General features: G+C 52.8%; 1 protein-coding gene, 1 long non-coding RNA gene and 1 other non-coding gene across 5 annotated transcripts; 1 reads left to right on the forward strand and 2 right to left on the reverse strand.

Moving 5' to 3' along the window:
• The first annotated feature begins 1,578 nt into the window (after positions 1 to 1,578).
• On the forward strand, positions 1,579 to 17,702 carry LOC101317101 (alpha-N-acetylgalactosaminide alpha-2,6-sialyltransferase 2). 3 transcript variants are annotated; one of them, XM_033848096.2, is made up of 9 exons: positions 1,579 to 1,840; positions 5,046 to 5,106; positions 8,064 to 8,238; positions 8,880 to 9,048; positions 9,505 to 9,643; positions 11,159 to 11,262; positions 12,951 to 13,034; positions 13,889 to 13,988; positions 14,996 to 17,702. In XM_033848096.2, the coding sequence occupies exons 1-9, from the start codon at positions 1,716 to 1,718 to the stop codon at positions 15,161 to 15,163; spliced, it is 1,125 nt and encodes a 374-aa protein (XP_033703987.1). In that variant the 5' UTR covers positions 1,579 to 1,715; the 3' UTR covers positions 15,164 to 17,702. The 3 variants fall into 3 exon arrangements, with proteins under 3 accessions (XP_033703987.1, XP_033703988.1, XP_033703986.1); XM_033848097.2 differs by having other exon boundaries at positions 15,303 to 17,702; XM_033848095.2 differs by lacking the exons at positions 13,889 to 13,988; positions 14,996 to 17,702 and having other exon boundaries at positions 12,458 to 13,033.
• A 1,101-nt stretch (positions 17,703 to 18,803) lies between these two features.
• LOC109550503 (uncharacterized) lies at positions 18,804 to 21,710 on the reverse strand. The gene is made up of 4 exons (XR_002177027.3): positions 21,592 to 21,710; positions 20,967 to 21,065; positions 20,413 to 20,511; positions 18,804 to 18,942 (listed from the first exon to the last, which is right to left on the reverse strand). It is a non-coding gene; the product is annotated as an uncharacterized lncRNA (long non-coding RNA).
• LOC117309847 (small nucleolar RNA R38) lies at positions 19,044 to 19,127 on the reverse strand. Its single transcript, XR_004524137.1, has one exon. It is a non-coding gene; the product is annotated as a small nucleolar RNA R38 (small nucleolar RNA).
• Positions 21,711 to 23,645: the final 1,935 nt, after the last annotated feature.

Raw genomic sequence — 23,645 nt, forward strand, 5'->3', positions numbered from 1 at the left:
ATTACATACAAACCGTCAAGTTGCAAACTTTCAAAGATGCGAACATGCGTTTGCGTGTCCAATCACGTAAGTTAGTTTATGTGTCTGGCGTACATTGTCACGTGCGTGCATCCTCTACAAGTGGTTGTGCTTTTGTGTACTTTACTGTACAGTGCTGTATAGAGTACAGTAGTACAGTATCTTTATTTCAAACCCAGGATGTCCGGAAGCAAGTGTAAAAGCAGCGGTGATGTAGCTGGTACTACTGTACTTTTCAAGGTACTGTACTGTAGGATTAAAAATGTTTTATTTTTTGTTTGTTTTTTATGTATTATTTGTGTGAAAAGTATTATAAACCTATTACAGTACAGTACTATATAGCTGATTGTGTTAGTTGGGTACCTAGGCTAACTTCGTTGGACTTACGAAACAAACTGGACTTAGAACACACTCTCCGAACAGAACTTGTTTGTATGTAGGTGACTCGTTCGTATGTATGCAACAGTGATTCCCCTTCTTCATGAAGTAGGTGAGGCTGTCACGAGAGAGAGGGATAGGTTTGCAGTTGGGGGGCTTAGAGAGATGTTTGATGTTTTATCAATCACTGAAGAAATGGGAGAAGGTGCTGATCATGGGATAAGTAACAAGGGCAGGGATTTTGGCGATTGAAAACCATAAAGATTAAAGGAAAAGACTCGAAACCATCAATTCTAAGTAGTGTCCATCAGCAGGGTGGCAAGGTGCATTTTTTTAAATTGTGAGAACTGAGCCTGAAAGACCCATTCCTGCCCACGAGCAGAGGCTCCAGGAAGCTTTCTGGGAAGCTCTGCAGTTGGACAGATACCTGTTGCTGCACCCAGACCTGCTCCCATACGTGAAGAACAGGGAAGAGCAGAAAGCCGGTAGAAACGGACAAGGTCCCTGTCATTGTAGGCTCTGATAGTTGGGCGGGGGGGGGGCGGGGGAGTCTGGGGTATTTCACAGGTTTCTGAGGCCAGGACGTGGCCCACTGGAGAATACACTGTGTCACCTACTGTTCACTCCCTGGAAGGGCTCTGCTTCCAGAGCACTAGTGCCCGAGCTTCCCCAGCCCTTCCTGCTGACACCGGATCCCCTGCTACACCCTTCAGGTGTCAATGGACTGCTGAGATCTCCAGGTTGGCCTCGGTTTGTAACAGGAAGGCAGTTCGATTGAGGGCCCCAGCCAGTCACCAAATGAGGAGGATGAACAGCCTCAGCTCCCCCACCCATCCCAACCGGTCAGGCCCCCTACCTCACCCCCTCCAGCTCTACCCAGGGTCTGGGCTGTCAGCGTTGGCTCCTCCATCCTCGCCGCCCCTCCCATGGGCCTCGGGGGTCGTCGGGGCGCAGTGCGCAGCCCACGCGGCAGGTGGCGGCGTCTCCCCGCGCCCCGCAGCTCCCGGACCTCGCACGCCCGCCCTTGAAGGTACCCGGAAGCGCCCTGCCCAACCACGGCTCGCGCGGTGTCCCCGGGCTGGGCGCCGGCGGGGCGAGGGCAGTTCCGGCGCCTGCGCTACATTCTCCCCCCCCCCCCCCCCCCCCGCCCCCGGGACCCGTCGCGCAGGCCCCGAGGGTGCGGCACGGGCAGAACGGGGATAGGCGGGGAGGGGCCCCAGGGGCCGGGAGGCCGAGTCCAGGAGTCCGGCCCGGCCCACCCGGGCCTCTCCCCTCCGCCCGGGACTGCGGCCGACGGGGCGCCCGCGGGCTGGGGCTGCATGGGGCTCCCGCGCGTCCCTGTCTTCTGGCTGCTGCTCCTGTTCGCGGTTGTCTGCTCGGGGATCCTCGTCGCCCTGTACTCCTCGGCGGTGGAGTCATACCCGGGGCCCCTGACCGGAGCCAGGTAGGGGCTGCCGCGCGGGACCTGTCTGGAGGGCGCAGGGGACGCGCGGGGCGCCCAGCTCAGGGCTGGGCCGCCCTCCGGGGTGGCTTGCCGCGGGCACTCGGGCTGCGGCCCTTTGTCCCCAGAGCCTCCACCCCGGCGTGCTGCCGGGGCCCCACAGCCTCCGCCGGGGTCGGAGAGGAGCTTCGCCCCTTGCGCACCGGCGATCCGCTCCCGACAACCTTACGCTTACTTCCCTCCGGCCCTGAGAAGAAACCCTTTCTATTGTACAGATTTGGCTAGGACACCTGAATCTTTTAAAAACAGCCCCGTTTTTGCCACCCATTGTCCCTCGCTAACGTCACGTTTTTTTCAAGCTCTCCTTGGGAGCAGGAATCCAAGTCTCCCGGTTCCAACTTGGCCGGGCTCCTCGGCCGGGCTGCGGCGGGTCGCCTCTCCCTCTAGCTGTAGTCCCCGCGCTCCCCGCGCCGGGCTCCCTTAACTCCCCGCTCTCTGCTCCGTTTATTTTGATAAGCACCGTCTGGGCGCAATCGGGCGCGATCGGCGAACTGGGGCCGATCCTGGGCTCCATCCAAGTTCCCGTCCCTGAGCCTCCTCCTGCGCTCCGCTCCCTTTCGCCGACCCTGGGCACCTTTCTTTCATTTGTGCCCCAGGAGGAGAAATCTGAGAGCCTGCCTTTGCTGGTTCCAGTTACTGAAGAAGCCTCAAAAGGATTTAGCTTTACTTCTGGAAGGTGGGCCAAGCTGTGCCCAGAGCCTAGATTTCTGAGGCCTGCGGGGCGTGTCTTTCCCTTCCCAGCGCTTTCCCACCGGCACAGTCCTTACTAAACCTTGCTCCAGGAATAAGGAAATGAAATCAAAATTAGTGTCTGCTATCAGGAAACAAGGTCAGAAGCCACCCAAATTTCCAAACAATATGAAACACCCTTGCCACTGATGATGAGTCCGGTCCCTTTAGAACAAAAGGTGCTCTAACAGGCAATACCTGAAGTTATTTCATCTCCCTGGAGTCAGAAATTGCATAAGGAGGACTGAGAATATTGAGGGTATTAAGAAAGGGGATCCTTGTCAGTTTTATGTAAGGATGTTTTGAAACACACTTGAACATCTGTTGAAAGTAACTAATACCACTCAAAACATGAGGTTTGCTGAACATCCATTACACCTCAACAAAGCTTTTTTTAAAGATCTTTCATCTTTCAAAAATCTAGTACAACCCAAGAACCTGTCCATATCCTTGTTGTTTTGGTGACGTCTGTGCTGTAATTAAACCCCAGGGGCCAGGTCCAGACTCAGTCTCGGTAGGAGGTGGGTAAGCAGGGTGGCAGGTGGGATGGAAATCTGGGCGGGGACAGCAGGCTGTGCGACCTCCCCAACTGGGGACCAAAAACGGACCTACCTGGCTGGCTACAGTGGAGAGTCCAGGGAAGCAAGGCCCTGGGACCAGGCCTACCACACTTGAGACGGGGCTCTCCTTGCAGGTTAGACAGTGGAATCGGTTCAGGAATTTACTCACAGAAGAATCTGAATCAGTAGTTCCTGGGCTTGGATTTCTAGACTTGTTTTTTTCTGGAGGAGGGGGTGAGGATACTACAGGACGCCAGTTACCTGCCAGTTACCATCTACCGTGAACATTATTTTGTAAAAGAAAAGGCTATTTTAGGGCGAAGAATTCCTAAGAATATGATCTAAGTTGAGTAAATTTAGTTTTATGAAAAACTGCACAACATCGACCTCCTTTCTCCTCGGGCTGGTTAAATTTTCCATAGGGGTGCGGGTGAGCTGGGCTGGCCCCTTCCCCACTCCTTCCCAGCTCCCAGGCTGGTGTGTAAATGCCCATGGGTTCCGGAGTGGGAGGGGCGTAAGGGGTGCTCTGGAGAGAGGAGCAGGCCTCCCTGAGGCTGGGGCAATTCAGAGCAGCAAAACTGGATTGGGGGGCTCCCCAGCCCCGCCCCACAACTCTGTCCCTTCTGTCTCTATTCCACCAATTCAGCAGTTCCTCCATCAGGTTCCAAGCCTGGTTGCGTGTTAGAATCACTGGGGAGGGAGCAAAAGCTCCCTAGGATTCTCGAAGGCCACCTAGGCTGAGCACCGCAGTCCCAGTTCCTCAAAGACGAACTACAGGATTATGTGGGTGGCCCCTCTGGGGCACAAGGGACAGGTGGGGGAAGGGATCACCCTGCTTTTCCTGGCCTGCTCCTCCATGGTCTTTCACAAATCTGAAGGCAGGCTTTTTATGTAAGGTAACATAAATTCTGTGTTTGCACCTCCCAACAGTTCAGGCAAGGCTTTACTGGGGCCCCTGCTGCAGTAGGGGGAAGCGAAAACAAGTAACAGGTTCCCTTGCTTGCTCCCTGGGGGGGGGGGGGGGGCGGGGGCGCGAGTTGGTTCCTTATACTGGGTGACAGTAGGAATGGGTCCAGGCGTTGGGCCAGAGGGGGTGCTTAGGTGCCCACCCCCTTGGTGGTACTACCTGTGCAGGGTACCTGTGCAGTATCCTGCTTTTGCTCGACACCCTGCTTTTGCTGAGGTTTTGGTCTTTTTGTATCTTGTTCATAATTTGCCCCAGTTGCACACGCACCCAGCTATTTTTAGTCCCTTATAAGTTTCTTTGCATTCTGTGGCTCGAGGGGTCGTTTGTCCACGTGCAAGCACTGCAGCAAAGGCCCCCAGGTCCCAGCCTGTCTCAATGTGATTATCTTCACACTTGTATGATTACCCCAGCTGAACAGACAGAGACTGAGGTTCCGAGAAGTTCAGTAGCTTCCAGAGATCCTGGGATACAAATCCACGGAGTCAGGCTTCAGACCCATGCCCTTCACCAGGTGAAGGGGGCCCAAGGCACCCGGGATCTAACACCTGTTTCTGGGGCCTTTTGGCAGGGAGACCCCTCAGATGGTCACAATCCCAGGGGGCTGGCAATCTTTCCTGTTTTATCTTTTCATCTCTTCACCACCACCTCACTGTTCCTATACTCTCCACATTTCAGCCGCTTACCAAGGGGCTTCTTTATTTCTTGGTTTCTGGGTAGAACATAGTAATAGGACAGTATTTTGTGTGCCCAAAGAGAGAGGGATGGGCAAGAATCGGAGCACAGAAAAAACAATCAGACCCTGATGGAATGTCAGCCCCCAGAGCTAACAGAGCCAGACAGCAGGTTCCAGGGGCAGGTGAGATCCCTGCTTTACTTCTGCCTTCTCCCCCAGGAACATCACATCGTCTCAAGCTTTCTTTGGACCCAAGGCATCGAATTCTACGACGAGAAAGGTACTGGGGCCAGCTACCCTGGGGCGGTTTCTCACATTCTCAAGTTAGCATTCGGGGGAAAAGGGGAAAGAGAAGCACAAATGAGAACATTCTCAGGAGCCTGCTGGCGGGAGCACTCTGGAACCACCACCCCCCCGCCCCGCCCCGCCATTCCCCCAAAGGAAGCAGAGAACTGAGCAGCCAGCCAGTCAGGGCTCCTCAGACCTGACCACGGAGGTTCCCTGAACCCTAACAGCAGAGAAGGGTGACTCCATATTTACTCCTTGGGGTGTAGCCAGCTGAAAAGTTCTGGGAAGTCTTGATTTGTCTTTAAAAGTCCTGTGACCTTTACATTCTACTCCTCAAAATGTCTTTTTACTGTAAAAGTCACATTTAAACTGCTCACCATGAAGTAAACACCAAGCCCTGGGAAGACGGTTTTGAGCACTTCCGGGCCCTGCTCTATAACAGATCACGCTGACTGTGGCCTGAAAGACCGTCTCAAGCGTTTTACGTGAGTTCTCTCACTTAAGCCTCATTGCAAGCCTGTGAGGCAGTTTTACAGATGAGTAAAATGAGGCGCAGAAAGGCTAAGGTCACTCATGGAGAAGAGGTGGTACAGGGGTTCGAGCTTCTCATTCGACCCCAGAGCCTGGCTCTGAACCACTGAGCAATACGGCCTCACCCCCTCTGCGTGCTGTGGTTGGGAGGGGTGATGACTGTGTAATTCTGGCTTGATTCGGGTTTAAGAGTTGTTTTTAATGCCCCAGAGACTGGAAATTGTTAACTGAAGCCTCAGGGAGCAAGATTTCACCCCATGCAAGACTTAGTGACCGCTGAGCGGTCAGAGACAGAGTAGGCAACCCTGGGCAGGTGATGGGGACCCCTTCCTGATAACAGAGGCCGGGTGGACACTTGGCCAGCGGGCTGAAGAGAGGCGTCGAGGGTCTTATAAGTGCTTGGTCAGGTCACCTTTACTTTTCCTAAAGTCCTTTTCACCTTGAGCTGCTTGGTGCTAATTGACATATTTCCCCACCTCATTTAAAAAAAGGATTTGAGGTGGCTTTCGGATACATATGACATGGCAAAAAAAAAAAAAAAAAAAAAGAATAAAATGAAGAAGCAGGTAAAGGAAAAATAAAGGGAGGAAAATTAGACAACGTCAGATAAGTGCATGAAAAATGTGCCACAGGGTGTAAGAGATGGGCTATATATCCGGCTCTTAGCTTCCTAGTGGCCACGGCAAAGAAGGAAAGTTTGCCACCCTGTCCATGAGGTAAAAAGCAAGCCAGCTGCCCAAGGAAAGTGCAGCCTTTCCAGATACAGAGACCTGAAGATTTTTCTCTTGGAGCCTCATAAAGAAGGCCCTGGAAAACATCCCTATGATAAACCGAATAGTAGTGACATTAGCGCTGTCAGTTCGGCTTAATGCTTGCTTTGAAAACATGAATTTGTTCCATAAGTATTTGCTATATTAGTAACCAATATGAGCATAATCCAAATTCCGTGTGTGTTTTCAGTGATTTTGTCAGCAAGAACACTGGTAAATGCGGAAAACCACACTCAACCAAAGGGAGCCATGTAGGAATACACAGAAGGCACACATGCACACTTCAGATAGCCATCCGCTTCATCGCATACGCTATAACCAGCTTTCCACCACTTCACGAAAACTCCCAAGCTGCCACCCTTCCGACACCCACATCCACAAGCAAATGTCAAGTCTTTTCCAAGGTCAAGTGCCATATTCTTAGTAGTACTTATATATTCCTTAACCAGCGAATGTATGTAAAACTGCTTCTATCTTACCCACGTTCTTATTTTATGCGTCACGGATCAAGTCTGTGAGTGTTGCGCTGCTAACCCCTTCCCCAAAGCCCTGTGGTTTTGGCTGCACAATTCTGCATAATGGTTTTTAGGCACTCATATGTCACATAAGAGCAGAAATGACTGTACAGCTCTTTCCTGCATTGTCCTTTGATCAAACCAACGGCTTAACAAAGAGCCCCCTTCAGTGGGAAGAACAGCTCCACCCAAGCCGAGGCTGTTCGGGATTCTGACATGGGGGCTGCAGGCAGAGGGAGCTGAGGCCTTTTTGGTACACTGCCCTCCTTCAAGGTCGCTGTGTGCAGAGGCCCTCGAGGGCTTTCTATGGCAGCTGGAACAAATTACCACAAACTGGGTGGCTTAAAACAAGAGAAATGGATTCTCTCACAGTTCTAGAGGGCAGATGTCTGAAATCAAGGTGTCAGCAGGGCCAGCCTCCCTCTGAAGGCTCTAGGGAAGAACCCCTCCTGGCCTCTTCCGGCGTCTGGAGGCGCCAGGTGTTTCTTGGCTTGTAGGTGCATCACTCAATCTCTGCCCCCATCAGCACATGCCTTCTTATGAGGATACCGGTCACTGAATTTAGGGCCCACCTTAATACAGTATGACCTCATCTTACTAATTACACCTGCAAAGACCCTATTTCCAAATAAGGTCACATTCTGAGGTTCTGGGCAGACATGAATTGGGGGAGGGGACACTCTTCAATTCAGTATAGGCACCGACTGGCAGAAACATGTCATAAGTCTTCCCAGCAGCCTGTTCCACGTGAATCCTACGGCAAGGACTGCCAGAGCTAGGATTTGGATCCAGGCTGACGGACTCCTAAGCCCAGGCTGGACCTCCTCCTCCACTACAGGGCAGGCAGGTCTTATCCATTTGTGGGAAAATGCCTCAAAGTTCCCCCCCTAGTGTGAGGTGAAGTTGTAGGAGGCCATCAGGCCCCAGATGTGGCATCCAGGAGAAGGGCTGGGCAGGGTAAATCCAGAAAGCTCCCAGCCCCACTGGGCTGCTGCACTACAGGCCACCTGGGCCTGCAGATCGGGGGGTTGCCCAAGTCTAGAGGGAGAAGGGCGGCACTTCCCTTCCAGCCCCCTGGTGGCTCCTACCCACCCCAACCCCCAGAAACAGCCCTCTTCTCTTCTCACCCACAGAACCTGCCCTGTCGACACCCACTTTATCTCGCCATTCAACGGCACCCTCACTTCCGGGATCTGTTTGATCTCTCCATTCCAGTGCTGCTGTCAGGAAACCTCTTCACCCAGGAGCTCTGGGACAGCCTGAGCCGGCACAAAGCCCCCTACGGCTGGCAGGGGCTCTCCGGCCAAGGTAGCCTGCAGCCCTCTGGCTTCAACTAGTCCATTGTTCCTGCTTTTGGCCTTGGTGCAGAATGGGCCTCTCCTCCCTCACAGCACCAAGATGTGGACCCCCTGCCTCTTCCTCCCAGGCGGGCCTCAGGGCTCGACACCCCTGCTGTGCGACTCCTGACTCCCTCCCCCCTCATCTCTATAAGCAGCACAGTGTGCAGAAGAGGGGCCTGGCTGCCCCTGCAGGTGGCTCTCACCATCCTGGGGCTTCCCTGGTGTGAAAGATGCCAGTGCCCAAAGGTGGCCGAGGACAGCGGCTGTGGGGCCTCAAACAGCCTGCGGGTGGTTGCTTCTGTGGGAGACCACCCAGAGCCCCCTCCGCGTTAAATCTGCCCCCCGTCCCACCATGCCTCCGATTATTTTCTTTGGGAATACACACGGTCCTGGGAGGACTGGTATGAGTTCTTGAGATGATTGAGGGCACAGCCAAACCCCCTGCCCCACCACCCTCTTCCCACTGGCATTTCACTGTCCTCCACCCTCTGTGCCTCTGGAGAGGGGCTGGTGTCAGGCCTCGGGCAGGTGGGGAGCCAGGAAGTCTTGGGAAGGCCCCAATGACCCATGTGACCCCTCGTGGTGCCCCACCCTGTCCCACACCCACAGCCATCGCCTCCACCCTGAGCCTCCTGAATGGCTCTGAGAGCACCAGGCTGTTTGCCGTCTCCAGGGAGCTGCTTCCGGGCTGCGTCCGGTGTGCCGTGGTGGGTAACGGAGGCATTCTGAATGGTTCCCGCCAGGGCCAGAACATCGATGCCCATGACTACGTGTTCAGGTATGTGGGGCAGGGGCCAGGGAGGAAGCAGGAGAGGAGCTGGGTGGAGAGCTGGTCCCCAGCCAGCCCCCGGGGGGCGGGGGGGGGGGAGCATCATAGGTGAGGGCATGGGCCAAGGCAGCAGTGGCCTCAGGCAGCTCAGCAGTTGTAATGCGCAGACAGGCGCGGACAAAGGCATTACGGAAACAGGCCCTGAAGATAAGCGAGGGTGTGGTCGGCTAAGGGGACCCAGGAGGAAGGAGCTGCCAGGGTCAGCTTTGTCCACTTCACAAGGCATCCCTTCAGGTCCCGAGTTGTGGGGATGGGGCTAGTGACCGGGCACTGGGGCTGCTGTGGGCAGAGGGAGTGACAGAACCCTGGGGATGGAACAGGGACAGGTGAGGCCCCCTGGGGATGGAAGTAAACACGCAGCATCGTGTAGCCACAAGCAGGCTGATGGGCCTCTGTTTGGACCAGACTCAATGGTGCTGTGATCAAAGGCTTTGAGAAGGACGTGGGCACCAAGACCTCCTTCTACGGTTTCACTGTAAACACAATGAAGAACTCCCTCATCTCCTACTCAAACCTGGGCTTCACCTCTGTGCCGCAGGGACAGGTGAGGCTGCCACTGACAGTCGGTGCCATTGTTTCCCAACCCGCATCTGAGGGGTGGGCCACAGGGTTCCCAAGCCCCAGCCCAGTGCATAGAGAGGCTGTGCCAGGGTCTTGGGCCCACGCAATGGAGCCACTGAAGGGGCGGATCTGGGCAGGGGCGCCCTGTGGTTTCAGGTGGCTCAGGACAACTCTGGGGTGGAACACGAATGAGTATTGACTGAAAGCTTATGGAATGCCAGGCACTTACAGAGGCCATGCCAGCCCTCTCTTACTGGTGAGGAGACTAAGGCTCAGGGCCCCTTCAGTCAGTAAAGCAGCGGTGGGGCTGGATTCAAATCCAGACTCCCCCGCACCCAGAGCTCAGGCTACACACAGTATTTACTGAGTGCCTCCCTCCTTCCCAGCACCGGATACAGGCATCACAGCAGCCCCTTTCCAGAGGGCGGTGTGTCCAAGGCCACCACCCAGCCAGAATCATCAAAATCCAGGCCCCTCTGACCGCAGTGCAGGGTTGTTTCCATCTCTCACGCTGCCCACTAGAAGAATGATGTGTGCCCTCCTGAGGGCTCACAGCAGACCATGCAGGAAGCTGAGGCTCAGCTGAGCAATCGAGGAAAACACGCCCAGAGCCGCAGCTTCGGAGCAGGAGAACTGGAATCTGAATCTGTCTGCCGCTTCCAGGTTCTTTCAACCACAGCTGGTTGTTGTAACACAGTGTTTCGCTTCTACAGCGGGCTGGTTACCACATGCAGCAGGGAGGTCCCAGGATAAGGGTTCTGGGATGCTCAGTAGGACTGGTTTGAGTTTCTAGATGCTTCCTCCTCTGACCAGGGAATTCAGGGGTGTCCTAGCCACAGTGTCTGTGCACCGAGGCCTCTTTCAGCTCGTGACAGAACAACACGGGACAGCTCCACTTCTGGTGTAGCCACAGAACCTGTAGGCATTATCTATAACTGCATGACAAACTACCCCCAAACCTAGTAGCTTTAAGCAACACACACCGATTATCTCACAGTTTTCACGGGTCAGGAACTCAGGAGCAGCTCAGCGGGGTCTCCTCAGGGTTCCCCAGCGGTCGCGGTCAGGACGGGCAGGGGCTGCAGTCCTCAGGCCTGCCTCTGGCCGGAGCTCAGATGGCTCCCTCACAGCCCTTGCTCCCCCAGAGTGAGCGATCCCAGAGAGCAAGGAAGCTCCAGTGCCTTTTATGACCCACTTTCCAAGGTCACATACCCTTCCTTCCTTCCACTTTTTCCTACGCGTTAGAAAAATTTTGTTCATTAGTCACTAAGTCCAGCCCACACTCAAGGGGATGGCAATTAAGCATCACTTCTTGAAGGGAAGAGTATCGAAGGATTTGAGTACTGAAACCAGCAGGGTACCTGAAAGTGGGAATTACAGGCATAAGAGGGAAATGCTCCCGTCAGGGCAGACAGACTGGGCGGAGAGCGGTCCACTCTGAGCAGGATCTTGACGTGGTCTCGTTCCCACTGCGGCTGTTTCTCTGTCCCTCCGACAGGACCTGCGCTATATCTTCATCCCCTCAGACATCCGCGACTACATGATGCTAAGATCGGCCATTCTAGGTGTGCCTGTCCCTGAGGGCCCCGATAAAGGGGACAGGTGAGCAGCCAGGCAGGGGGCAGGGCATGGTAATGCTCCCAGGGTCCACTGTCAGATGGGAAAGGTGGGTGAAGGCGGCAAGAAAACCCCCGAGTTCAACAGAGCATTAGAAGATTAAGCTCTTTTCCTACCCCCAGGAAAGCCTAGGTAACGCTGCTGGACCCCAGGGACCCTCCTGACAAGGTGGGCTGTAGGTTCGAGGGGCTCCTTCCTGAGCAGGCAGGCCTGGCCCCTCAGCTTCGGGCTGCTGTCCCCACAAACAACCCAGCCACCCAGCCAGTGGCAGCCGCAGGACCTGTCCAGCACATTGTGTCTGGAAACCAAGAGTGGGGGCCAGTATCCATTCCATTCCTCTTGGCGGGCACCCTCCCAAGACTGCCCATGAAATGGGTGAGCAGGCGACGTGAGTCCAGTGTCCGGCGAAGTGGGAACAAAGGGCCCTCTGTCTTTTCTCCCCCACCTTCCTGGGCAGCAGGCCTGTGTCCAGCTCTTTTGAACCATGTCCTGTCCTCATCTAAACCTCCTCCCTGTGGTGCTGAGACAATTTCTTGTCCCTGAGTCAGGTCCTTAGAAATCTGTGCCACCCCCGTGACAATGACCAGCCTCCCATCTCGGTGGCTCCAGGACATCCCACCCACCATGAAAGAGCAGCTGCTGAGGCCTCCTTGGGGGGCTCCACCAGCCCTGCCCTGTGCCCCACCCCCCTCGTGATTACCTAACAATCCGTTGCAAGAGCTCACAATGCAGCTGGTCATGAGGGTGGGCTATGTGACGCGGGGCAGGACTGGCTCTGGGGGGGCTGGCTCAAAGACATCGAGCAGACATAAGCCTCCCCAACACCAATGAGCTCCCCCTCCCACACCCCTAATCCTTCCCCCTCCCAGTCCCCCTCTCAATCCCGATCCAACCACATCAACCAGCAGCCCTACGCCAGCGCCGGTGGCTCAGCCCCTTCCCCGTCCTCCACCCGGGGGTCTTCCTCCCGTCTCCCCTCTCACCCTGCCACCCCAAATGCCTCACAGCCCTCTTCCCGGTCTTCCTCCCTGAACCCTAGCCCTCATGTCCAGCCTCGAGGGTCTGCCCAAAACATCACTCCACCCGCCTCCAAATCTCCCTCCCAATCTGGCTTAAAATCTCTCTCTCGAAACTCTTCCCAAATTCCCCCCGTGCCCAGCGCTCTGTCTCCATCCTACAGCCCTGCACCCTCGGCCTCCTACATCGGGCCCATTCGGCGCATCCCGCCCTACATCGCCCCCTACGTGCCCCACTTCCTGAAGGAGCCCCCCTTCTTCCAGCCTCCCACCTCACCACTCCCCCAAAACCAGTGCTTCCCCTGCCCTTCCGAGAACCAAGAGAGCGCCCCCTCTGAGTCTCTCTACTTCCCTCTCCTCCCACCCCCTCCCCACCACCCGGTCCACTGCTGCTACCCGACCCCTCCCGCTCTGTTCACACCCCCCTCCTCTCTCACGTACACCCCGCCCTTGGAGGTCCTGGTGGGCGGGAAGCCGCACGTGGTCCCGACGGTGCTGCCCGCCACCTTCTACACCCCCTTTTCCCGCTACTACGTCCAGCCCCGCCCCTACCGGTCCACACGCCGCCACCGTCCCAGCGCCCTTCCCCTCTCCTCATTCCCCAACGGGCCGTAAGACGGCACCGGCCCCTCTGTCCACTTCTATCGTGGGTCCTAGGCCTCAGACCTACTTTGGACCAGAAGCCTCTGCCAGCAAATTCAAGCTACTCCATCCAGACTTCATCAGCTACCTGACAGAGAGGTAGGTGGGGGCAGGGGTGGTGCTGGGAAGAACTGCTTCACCCCCGCCCCTGGCTCCACACCCACCGGCAGCACCGGCTTTATCCCCCCAAGGACTAAACCCACAGGGGGGCCATGTACGAGGACGCCGCAAGCACTTATACTGCCTCACTTACTACTTTATTTGAGTATTATACCTTGATGGAGGTGGTGTTCTATCAGTCAAGGTAGATGGGAAATGGAGAGGGAACTCATCAGGTTTTCTTACTAGGAAAGCTCAGAAAGCCTTAGGTCAGGCATGGGGGGACCATAGATGTGGGGGTGTATTGGGACTGCTAGAGGCCGAGTTGTCATCACTTGCGGGCCTGATCACAGCTCAAACACAGGAGACCATGGGAGGAGCCTGGGGAACACCTGCCTGCAGATCTCAAACCCCACCCCCCTCATCACCTCACCCGTGCCTCCAGTCATAGGACCTGTGTGCTCTGTCCTCATACGTGGCTCCTGCTTGGCCAAAGTCTGGAGGTAGAAGCTTAGATATCCGGCTAATTAACTAGGCCACCTTTGCCCTAGACACTATGGTGCAGGAGGGTGTTGTAGAGAGGAAAGGTGAGTTAGACTGGATTCAGGCTTCTAGAGAGTGGGAGGAAGGGGAAGGCTCTCACCTGCGGTCCTTTGGGAGGACCTGTTCCTCTTTGTTATCTCAACCAAAGATTTTTGTGTATAGTTCATTTGGGGGTGGGCTGGGGTAGAGGGGCAGGAAATTTTTGCAGTTTTCCAACCAAACTGGTGTAATGGCGCAACCATCAAGCTAGCTGGTGTGCAGGACCGGCAGGACCCAAAGTCCTGAGTTTTGATGGCTCTTTTTGATTCCAGGTTTCTGAAATCCAAGTGGATTAACACAAAATTCAGAGACCTATACATGCCTAGTACTGGAGCCCTCATGTTGCTGACAGCACTGCATACCTGTGACCAGGTAAGAGGTCTTCCCTCTCAGGAGCCCACAGCAGCAAAGTAGGTTTGAATGGAACCTAATTCGATCCATGATATCCCCTACATGAGAGGCCTGCTAGCCCAGATCTGGGACTCTGGGCCTCTATCCTGTGGCGGAAGGATGCCCCAGCTGCAGGAGTGATCTTGGTCTCGGGAACGGGATGGCAGAAGTGGTCTTCAGGGTCCCTTATAGGACAGTCCCCTGTGCCAGCCTTGAGTTCCCAATCACAGCCACCTTCCCCTGGGCTGGCTTCTTTCACCCCCTCTGCCCCAGGGCAGCTGCTCCATATGGTATTTAAGGCACATTTTAACCAACTGCTCTTGTGAAAGCAAAATCTTCTTAACAAAAGTGGGCAGAGACATCTTTTTGTGAAGACATTCTAGAACTAAGGTGGGCAGCCAACCACACAAGGAATCTCTGAAATCACTGTATGAGACATTCTCAATGGGGTGGTGCCCACATGACGTGCGCAGAGACAGAGGTTGAGAAGTGGTTTTCAAGAAAAGGCAGTGACCCACACTGAAGCCAGCGCAAGAACTGAGGCCAGGCACCACTGGACTCTGGTCACCTTTTCCCCGTTTTAAACAGGAGTCTTCTTGTCTGCAGTCACCACTAGAATAGGAGGTAAGGGGCTTTTTGCCTCTATCTTGAGCACAGTGATGATCACAGCTTTGGTGTCACAGACCCAAGTTCAAAATCCAGCCCAGCTACTTACTAGTTTGTGACGGGGGACACATGTCTGGTTACCTTTCTAAGCCTGTGTCCCCATTTGTAAAATGGGGACGATATCTACCCAAGATGGTTGTGAGGCTGAGTGAGAAAATGTGTGGAAAGAGCACAGTTCAGGGTGTTAAAGTGTGGCGAGAGCCGTTGATCCTCCCCTTCACACAACACAAGGCAGCTATGGGGGGACGTGGCTTCTACATTCGCGTCACTTTACACATAGTGGAAGCGCAGTAAATGCTAACTCAGTGACTGTCCTCGTCCAGGTTAGTGCCTATGGATTCATCACAAGCAACTACCAGAAATTTTCTGACCACTATTTCGAACGAATAAAGCAGCCACTGATATTCTACGTGAACCATGATCTGTCCCTGGAAGCCACCCTGTGGAAGGACCTGCACAAGGCTGGCATCCTTTGGCTGTACCAGCGCTGACCCTGAAGCACCCAAGACCTTTGTGTTTTTGCAGAGCTGAGGCCCTTGGCCCCTCAAGTGGCCAAAGCTGCCTTCTGGTCTTTTCAGCCTGAGAGGGGCTCCAACTGTCCTTGACCCTCCCCCCGCTTCTTCCCTACAGAGGACACCGAGTGACTGTCACTGAAGCCTATTCTTTGTGAGACACCCCACCTTGTCCTCAGCTCATCTGGTCTGAGGCAGACATCCCAACCCTGGCCAAGAAAAAACGGACTGCTCTGTGCTGGATTTGTCTTTAAAACCGAAGATAACACTCTCAAGGTGAGACTGCCCCTCACCAGCGTGAGGCAGGCATCCTTCATAGGCTGAGCGTTCCCAAGACAGTAGTGGCACGAGGTGACTAGGAGGTCAGTGGAGCGGCTCAGGGTCTCTCAGTTAACAAAGATCAAGCAGCAGTAGAAGCAAACGCACGCTTCTCAGCCCAAATCCTCCCACTAGCATGTCCAGCTTCACGCAAACTCCAAAGCAGTTCAACTCAAGGCCATGTCGGAACAGCCTTTCTGAGAACAGGACCGACTCACTTCTGCCCCGATAAATGTGATTTGGAACTAGATAATTGCATAAATGGTGGATAACCATTGTGTCTGTGTGTGTTGGGGAAAGTAGTATATCATGCAGGGTGTTTAGCACAAAGAATTCAGAATCCAAGAACCACGGGAATTTGATGGGAGTCAACCATGCAGAAGGTCACTGGCCCCTGATTAAAGTCCCGTTGGAGATGTATTACCACCTTGTCACCAAAAGGACATTACTGGGTAATGAACCCTCATTATCGGACACTAAACGTCATGGCTTCAATAATTTGACTTGATATAGGCAGTTTTATTTTAGATTACATGGGCTTCTATAGAAGTGTAAACCAACTGAGTTATCACCATACTACCCCTTAAGCAAACCCTGGGATTTACTGTCCTGATGTCTAGTCTGATGTTGCTACACCCTACCCCGCAAGGCAGTGGAGGGGACAGGGGGATGTCTCCACAGGTCTGGTAGGCAAGAGCCTCCCTGCCCAAAACCTGGCCCTTGGGTCTGTGGTTTTGAAGGGACGATCCTATCAGCACACCTAACAAGAGGGATGAATCAAAATGCTACTTCAGAAATTGAGACATGTGATTAAGTGAAAGGACATTTAGGCTTTAATGACTAAAGCAGCTACTTGAGAAACCATAGCTTCCCGATGCCTGGACCCATTTTTATCCATACTTTATTTTCCCCTATTCCCATCACATCTGTAGTTACCAAAACCTGTCAACCGGTTAGAGGGGTATAAGAACAATTTAGTGGGAAACTTATAAACACCAAAACATCTGATTGCATCCTGTTACCCGCAACTATTCTGAAACTTTCACTTATAAAAGAATATGCTGAGTCACAGAATAAAACACTGCTTTTACACGGGTCTCAATCTGAAATCCACAAATGCTAGTAAGTCAGTTTTAAAATTTTTAAATTTGTTTCAAAGTTATACCCAAGACACATTGACTTCATAGGAAATCCACTGAGAAATGTCTTTCTGGGCTGAACACCTCTTTCCTTTTAGTCTCCCCAACAGAGCATGCACATGTTAATTACTTTCATTTTGTATTCACTGCTGTCCCGCCACTATACCAAGATCACCTAAACTGCGTGCAGTATTCTGAATGTTCTTAGTTATACCCTGATTTCACTAACTGGGATTTCACTTCTGGGATACCCTGTCACTTGAATTCTTTGGCTACTTTTGAAGATGAAGTCCAAAGAACTCTCAAATGATTCTCCTTTGAAGGGGGTGGTGGTATTTTATAGGCGTTAGCAACCAGCACCTGGGGCTGTGCTGATCCCTTCTGGCATCACTGGGAGGCAACCTATAAAACCAGAGAATCGGGCTTCCCTGGTGGCGCAGTGGTTGAGAGTCCACCTGCCGATGCAGGGGACGCGGGTTCGTGCCCCGGTACGGGAAGATCCCACATGCCGCAGAGCCTACGCACCCGGAGCCTGTGCTCTGCAACGGGAGAGGCCACAACAGTGAGAGGCCCGCGTACCGCAAAAAAAACCAAAAAACAAAAAAACCAAAGAATCATTTGATGCAGCAGCCAACTAAGAGACTCAAAACTGAGGTTAAATTTAAAGAAAAAACTAGAGAAAAAAAGGTGATCCTAGAGGAACTCTGGGCAATCAGTCATTACGCACGTGCGTGCATGTGTGTGTGCGTGTAAGGCACCACCAGATCAATTCAGTGCAGCCTGGTGGTTCCCGATGACTCCCCTTTTTGGGAGACTGTGATCTGAGGAAGCAGAATCTGGCAAGTGGCCAGTACCAGTAAAGAGCGGCCATGAAGTGCTGGCCACATTTATATTCAACCCCTTCTGGAGTCAAACCTACAGGTTCGGGAATTCCCTGGCAGTCCAGCGGTTAGGACTCATCACTCTCACTGCCAAGGGCCAGGGGTCAACCCCTGGCTGAGGAACTAAGATCCCACAAGCTGTGCGGCGCAGCTTAAAAAAAAAACAGAAACAGAAACAAACCTACAGGTTCACTTGGGTCCCACAGAGCAGTCAAGTCCACGCAGAAGCAGGCTATAACCCAGGAGGTAGACTTTCTCACTTGCTAACACGTCCTTTTGCTTTGTTTTACTCCCAGCTATAAGCTGCTTGGACCGGTTTTCAGGCTCTTTAAATCTCACTCCAAATACAGCTTCCTTGGTGACCGAACAAATATGTGACCTTACGTATAAAGAGCTGCACACACCTCCCAACTTCAACAGAAAAGAAAGGCAATCTGTGTCCAGTTCAAGCCTGGCATTTAAATGGGAACAAAGCCCAGCTCCACTCTGCTACTCTCTTGCTCACATGCCAGCCATGCCATTCAGACAGAGCTGAGCGAACACCAGGAGAGCTCCCTGGTGTTAACAAAGCACCTGGAAACCAAATCGCTCTGCTAGTGCCACTGTACCCTCTTTCCTGCATGTCAGGATACGGTGCGAGGGGAAGAGGTCAGATAGTCCTGAAGTGTTCTCACTGCCACAGCTGCCATTCCCGTCTGTTTCAAACAGCACATTCATTTTCTCGAAATATGCGACAAGCACTCTTTCATTCCACAATAGAGTATAAACCAAATCTGGGCCACTTGCCCACTTCTGCCACCTCTTACAGCCTGTGCCCTCAGAGCCATTAATCAAGGGGCCTAAAGTGTGACAGGGCAGCCACACCACTGCTTTTCAAGCTGCAGAGGGGTGAATGCATTAGGACTGGGGTCTTGGCAGGGTGTGCACAATTCCCTGTGGAGTCCATTCAATTCGATCCCTTAGAGCCTGAACTTCTTCTAAGAGCACAGGGCCAGCCCCTTAAGCCTCAGAACAGATGGTTTTCCCTCAGTTGAGATTTTCAGACGGGGATAACTAACCATCATAGGCTTGTGGGGCTTCTTTGGGACACGTAAGAAGAAAGAGAAAGCTTACAAACACGAGAAGAATCATCGTTTCACCTGCTTCAGGCAAAGCAGTTCAATTCTGTCTCACTCACTGCAGACACCCGGCGAAGAAGACAAACCTAAGTAAAAGTCTCCCTGCCACTCAGCACAACTCAAAGGCCAGGACAGGGGAAGCAAAAAGAACACTCCCCCCAAGCCTGTTCCAAAGATCTTCTCTATTACACACACGAGAGAAATTCCGCCTCGGGTCCAGGGCAGCGGAAACGGCACTGCTGCTAGTTAGTGTCTTGTTCTGGAGCATCATTTTCGGCCTCAAACTGAGGCTGAGACTGTACCTGGCGAGGAGAAATTGCAAAGAAAAACCTATTCAAGAAGATATACACAATCTCTCTCAGGTAGCTCACTTTTAAATCAGGCATTAAAAAAACTTGGGAAACTGAGTCTCAGATATACAAATTCCACACAGAAAGGCCCTTCTTTGCCTTCAGACAGGGATAACTTCACATCATCATGGACTCAGCTCCCACCCAGCAGCCAGCCCGCAGCACTGTGCCTAGCTGTACCCAGCATCCCAGACCCGACACGCTGACAGTTCCTGTCCTTTTAAAGCCAGGGTCTCCCTTAGCACAAAGTGTCTAGCAGCCAAGTACGGTATATACATTCCAGCATCTTTCTGGTGTCAGTAAAATGCCTGAGACAGTGTGGATTACTCCTTTCAGCCAGACCACTGAAGGTCAGCTGCACAAAGGGTACCTGATGCCAAGAGGAATCGACATCAAACAAGGTCATTTCTCCTTCACTCACCTCTGTGTGCAAAAGGATACTGCAGAGCAACCATGTGGCTTTCAGTGCTTTAAGACAGGGATTATAGATCTGCCCTGAGAGCTACTTAAAAACAGCCAGTACTATAATCTTGCTGTCATAAAAATCCCTGGCTAAAAGTAGATCAGATCATCTAACTGTTCCTCCGTACCCGCTCTTAAACCAGAGCCATCTCATCATGGCCAGAGGTGGGGTCCAGAACATGTATACTACTTCAAACCTCTGTAGGTGCACAGCCAGGTTTGAGAAGCACCATTCCTGTTTTTACAAACTGAAGAAATAAGGCTCTGGTGCGGTCAACCTGGTAACAGGCTGAGACTGGAGTCTAGATCTCTCAAGTTAGTCTAACACGGGATTTCAACCTACCGACGCTTTGGGTGGGTAGCTCTTTGTCGTGGGGGCTGTCTTGCGCACTGCAGGGTACTTCGGGGTACTTACTGCGTCCCAGCGCACCCCGACCCCAAGCTGAGAACCACTGGCCTAACTCAGTAACTAGTTGTTCAACTAACACCTCAATAAAGCTTAATAGTTTCTTTTGGAATAAGCTGTGGTAATTTTGTTACAATCTGGTTGAGACACACCTCTTTACAACTGACAATATTACATCAGTGACATTTTCTAAATTAAAAAAAAAGCTTAATAGTAATAATAACACCCCCCCCCCACCTCCCAAAATCAATTAGCTATATCTTTATGGTTCTTTAAAAACAAAACAAAAAAACACCTAGCCGCGTACTATGGGTGAGTGAACTCATTGTCTCGGTTTACTTACTCAGTAGCAACTCAGGGAAAATATCTACCTCATGTCGGGTTGTAACAAACACTGCGAGGCTGCTTCGCAGGGGTCTAGCAAAGAGTTCCATACCACTTCTCTTATCCAGCCACTAATAATCCTGGAAGACCCACACATCTCAGAATCTAACTGACCAACACTTAAAGGGATCATAACCTATGCAATTCCGTGAAAGAGCTAAAAATCTTACCATTCATAGAAATTTCATCACAAAGATCCTTACACTCAGTATCTTTGAACGATGGTTTTCATGTGACTTTTTTCCAAGTCCACAGCCAACATCTTTAATCTAAAAGAGAAATACGGATAACACACTTCATTCTAACAGAAACCAACTTAAGATATTGATTCTCGATGGTGTTTAAAAAAGCTGAACCTAAACGAGTCAGAACTCCTCACAAAAGATGTCCTTTCAGACAGGGATAACTTCAAACCAACCTCAGCTCAACCAGTGACAAAACATTTCTAAATCCCAGCCAAGCAGAGCTCATTTTCCAAGTCTTCCTTTCACCCCTGTATGCAGCGGCATCCACTTTCATTTCAGTGACACCTAGTGGCCCCGATTACGCTGGCTCAGGCCATCCTCATTTCTGGATTCTAGGCAGGACCCTGACGGGACCTCTGGGTCCACCCGGATTCACAGAGCCGAACTTCAGAATTGAGACCAGAGCGTGAGGGCGCGGTATGCGGTAGGCCTTCACACCACCTCCCCCTTCTCACTTCTGGTGCCCCCCCAGGTCTTACCTGCATCCATTCTTACTCATTTCAGGGTTCCATTCGCTGGTTTTAAGCTTCAACGTGCACGTCAGCTTCTCACCATCTCTGCAGTTGCCAAACAAAGGCCTGTGAGGAACGAAAACGTGAGCGTGTTAAGGGTCGTTGTAAAACTACGGCCTACGGCTTTCCAAACAAAGTCCACCATCCCCCTAATTACCATCTTTGGAGTTACATAAAAACTGACTGGGGCCGTTCAGCCGCTAACACCCCTGAAGTGAACCGAGAACCGTCCCTGTCAGCCTGCTCCGTGTAAAGACCTGGGGACCTGCCAAGGCCGCGGGGCTGCGAGCTCAGCACATGGGTGTCTGCAAAGCCGGGGAGGGGGGCGCGAGGGTTGCGCAATACGGAAGGGCCGCTCTCCCCCAGGAGGGCCGCTCCGACGCCAAGGTGGGCTTGGGCTCTCCCCGCTCACTAATGAACACTCGCGCCCTTTGGAAAGCGTTTCCCCAGTTATCTCAGCGAATCCTCCCAACCACCCTACTGGGGGCGAGACCAGGCTTAAGAGTCACCATTTCTCCTTCGAGGAGGGGGCGGCCGAGTGTGCTAGCGCCGTGTCAAGAAAGACCCCGTTTTCCCACCTCCGCAGCCTTACCGCCGCCAAAGGTCCGAGGTTGCCGGCCTAGCTCGGACCAGCCTGAGGCCACCATGACTTCCCGCCACGAGACCGACGCCGAAAAGAGAGAAGGGCCGCGCCTGCGCGCAAGTCTTCGCGGCAGTCTCGCCGGAACTCTCGCGCTGTTGAGAAAAGGCTGATGGGAAATGTAGTGCAAACATTCGCCGCTGCGGGGCAGCCGCGTCCTCAGCGCGGCTCTGGACCCGGGATTAGATGGTGGCCGCCGCCAGGGACAGTAGAGAGCCCGGGGTGAGAGGCCTGCTCTGTATAGAACCACGGCCGTTAGAAAACGAAGGTGGACTGTCGCCTCGTCCACAAAGTCATTTATCTATTGAGTGAACAGGGTGTCCCTGGCCGAGACTGGGTGGGCGGTGGAGGTCTCAGAAAACTCGAGGGGACTTCACGAGAGGAACGGTTGAGGGAACTGAGGCCCTGCCGGATTTCGTTCTTAATTGCTGTGCGGATTTTATTTGGGGCGGGGCGAGTTCGTCTGGGGTGGTTGGCTGCGTTAGCGAAGAGGAGGGAGATTCCCGGGAAATTGTTCGACGTCCCGCTCAGTTGCTCTTAGTTGGGGCGAGAGCAGTGGGGCACGGGCGCGGCCGGCAGAGGGCGCCCGAGAGCGACGGGCTGGGCCGGGCTCTAAATTACCCTGAACCCGGGGGCTTATCCCCGCGCCTCAGGTCCCGCCGCCCCGCCGCCCCGCCGGGGCGCGGCTTTAATTCCGACAAGGAAAAATAATCAAATTACGAAAAGAACTGAGAATAGTGTAATGCCCTCTGCTACTCCTGAGTGTTGATTTTCAGGTAATCACCCCGGCTTCAGTTTTGAAATAACAAAAGGGCAAAACAACAACTAGAGTCAGAGCCAGAGTTTACACCTATTTGGAAATGGGTTTAAACTTGCAAGACCACGAAGCCTTTTCTGTATTACCTTCTCCCCGTGCTCATCAGCCCTCAGCAATGATCTCAGTGGCATTTAGTCTGGATTAAATTGTTCTGTATGTGGTAATACACTGTGGGTACTTATTTTCAAGTTACCACATTTGTTAATATTCACCTCCCTCAATTGGACTGTGAGCTCTTCAAGGCAGAAGTCTATTTTAATTTGTTTTTTCTTTTTAATTTCCTCACAGGCCTAGTTGGTATTCCACTGCCTCTGCTCACAGTAAGTACTTCACAAATATAATCACGAACTTAGCAATAGCTTCTATCGTGTGAAATTGGCCCTTACGTTTCTCTATCTTACCCTTGAAGACAGATTATTTTGTATAATACCGAAAGAAAGAATGGGGTCTCTCCCTGCAAACTAAATTCCTTTCATCTCAGACCCTAAGTGCGGAATTTGCCAAAAACTGCTTGTGTGGGCAGGTGATCTGCAGGCAAAACAATGATGATCGCTAACACTTCATAGCACTTACTGTATGCCACTCACTCCTTGAGTACTTTACGGATATTAATTCGTTTAATCCTCACCACTGCACAGTGCAGTGCATTATCGCTACCCCCTTTTTACAGATGAGGAAACAGAAGCATTGAGAGATGATGTAACTTGCTCCAGTTCACACAACTAGTAACTGGTGGTGTCAGGGTTTGATCCCAGCCTGTAGAGTCTGTGCTTTCACCACAAAGTTATACTGCACCGTGTGTGTATATATATAAATGGATCTTATATATAAGGGTTTTTGGTTTGGGGGGAAGGGGAAGGAAGAGGGATTTTGTGTGTTTGCATGGGTGGTTAGGGAGGAAACTGGGGGAGAATGATGGGCACCTGTTGCACTGTTTCGAGCCACTTTCTGGCAGGAAGAGTGAGGGTGAGAGCCTGCAGTGAAAGGCTGCAGTGAAAGGCAGAGGCTCTGGGCCCTGGCAGGTCTGTTTTGGGTCCCAGACTAGTTGCCACCCAGTGTGCAGTGAGGGCCATTTGTCGCAGCTCGAGAAGGGCCACTGTGCCAGAGGCCACAGTGTAGCTTTCACACCTGACAGGGCACTAGGTGGAGCAGCAACAGGCTCACGGCGGATGGCGGTGTCACGGGCTGC

The sequence above is a fragment of the Tursiops truncatus genome, chromosome 20, assembly GCF_011762595.2.
Source record: "Tursiops truncatus isolate mTurTru1 chromosome 20, mTurTru1.mat.Y, whole genome shotgun sequence".
In the NCBI taxonomy this organism is placed as follows: domain Eukaryota; kingdom Metazoa; phylum Chordata; class Mammalia; order Artiodactyla; family Delphinidae; genus Tursiops; species Tursiops truncatus.

What these genes read in the sequence shown, in the direction of transcription:
- LOC101317101 (XM_033848095.2), top strand. Translation starts at nt 1,716, where the DNA reads ATGGGGCTCCCGCGCGTCCCTGTCTTCTGGCTGCTGCTCCTGTTCGCG. An exon ending in CGAATTCTACGACGAGAAAG is followed by an intron (nt 5,107 to 8,063) that starts GTACTGGGGCCA and finishes TCTCACCCACAG; the next exon opens with AACCTGCCCTGTCGACACCC. An exon ending in GCAGGGGCTCTCCGGCCAAG is followed by an intron (nt 8,239 to 8,879) that starts GTAGCCTGCAGC and finishes CCACACCCACAG; the next exon opens with CCATCGCCTCCACCCTGAGC.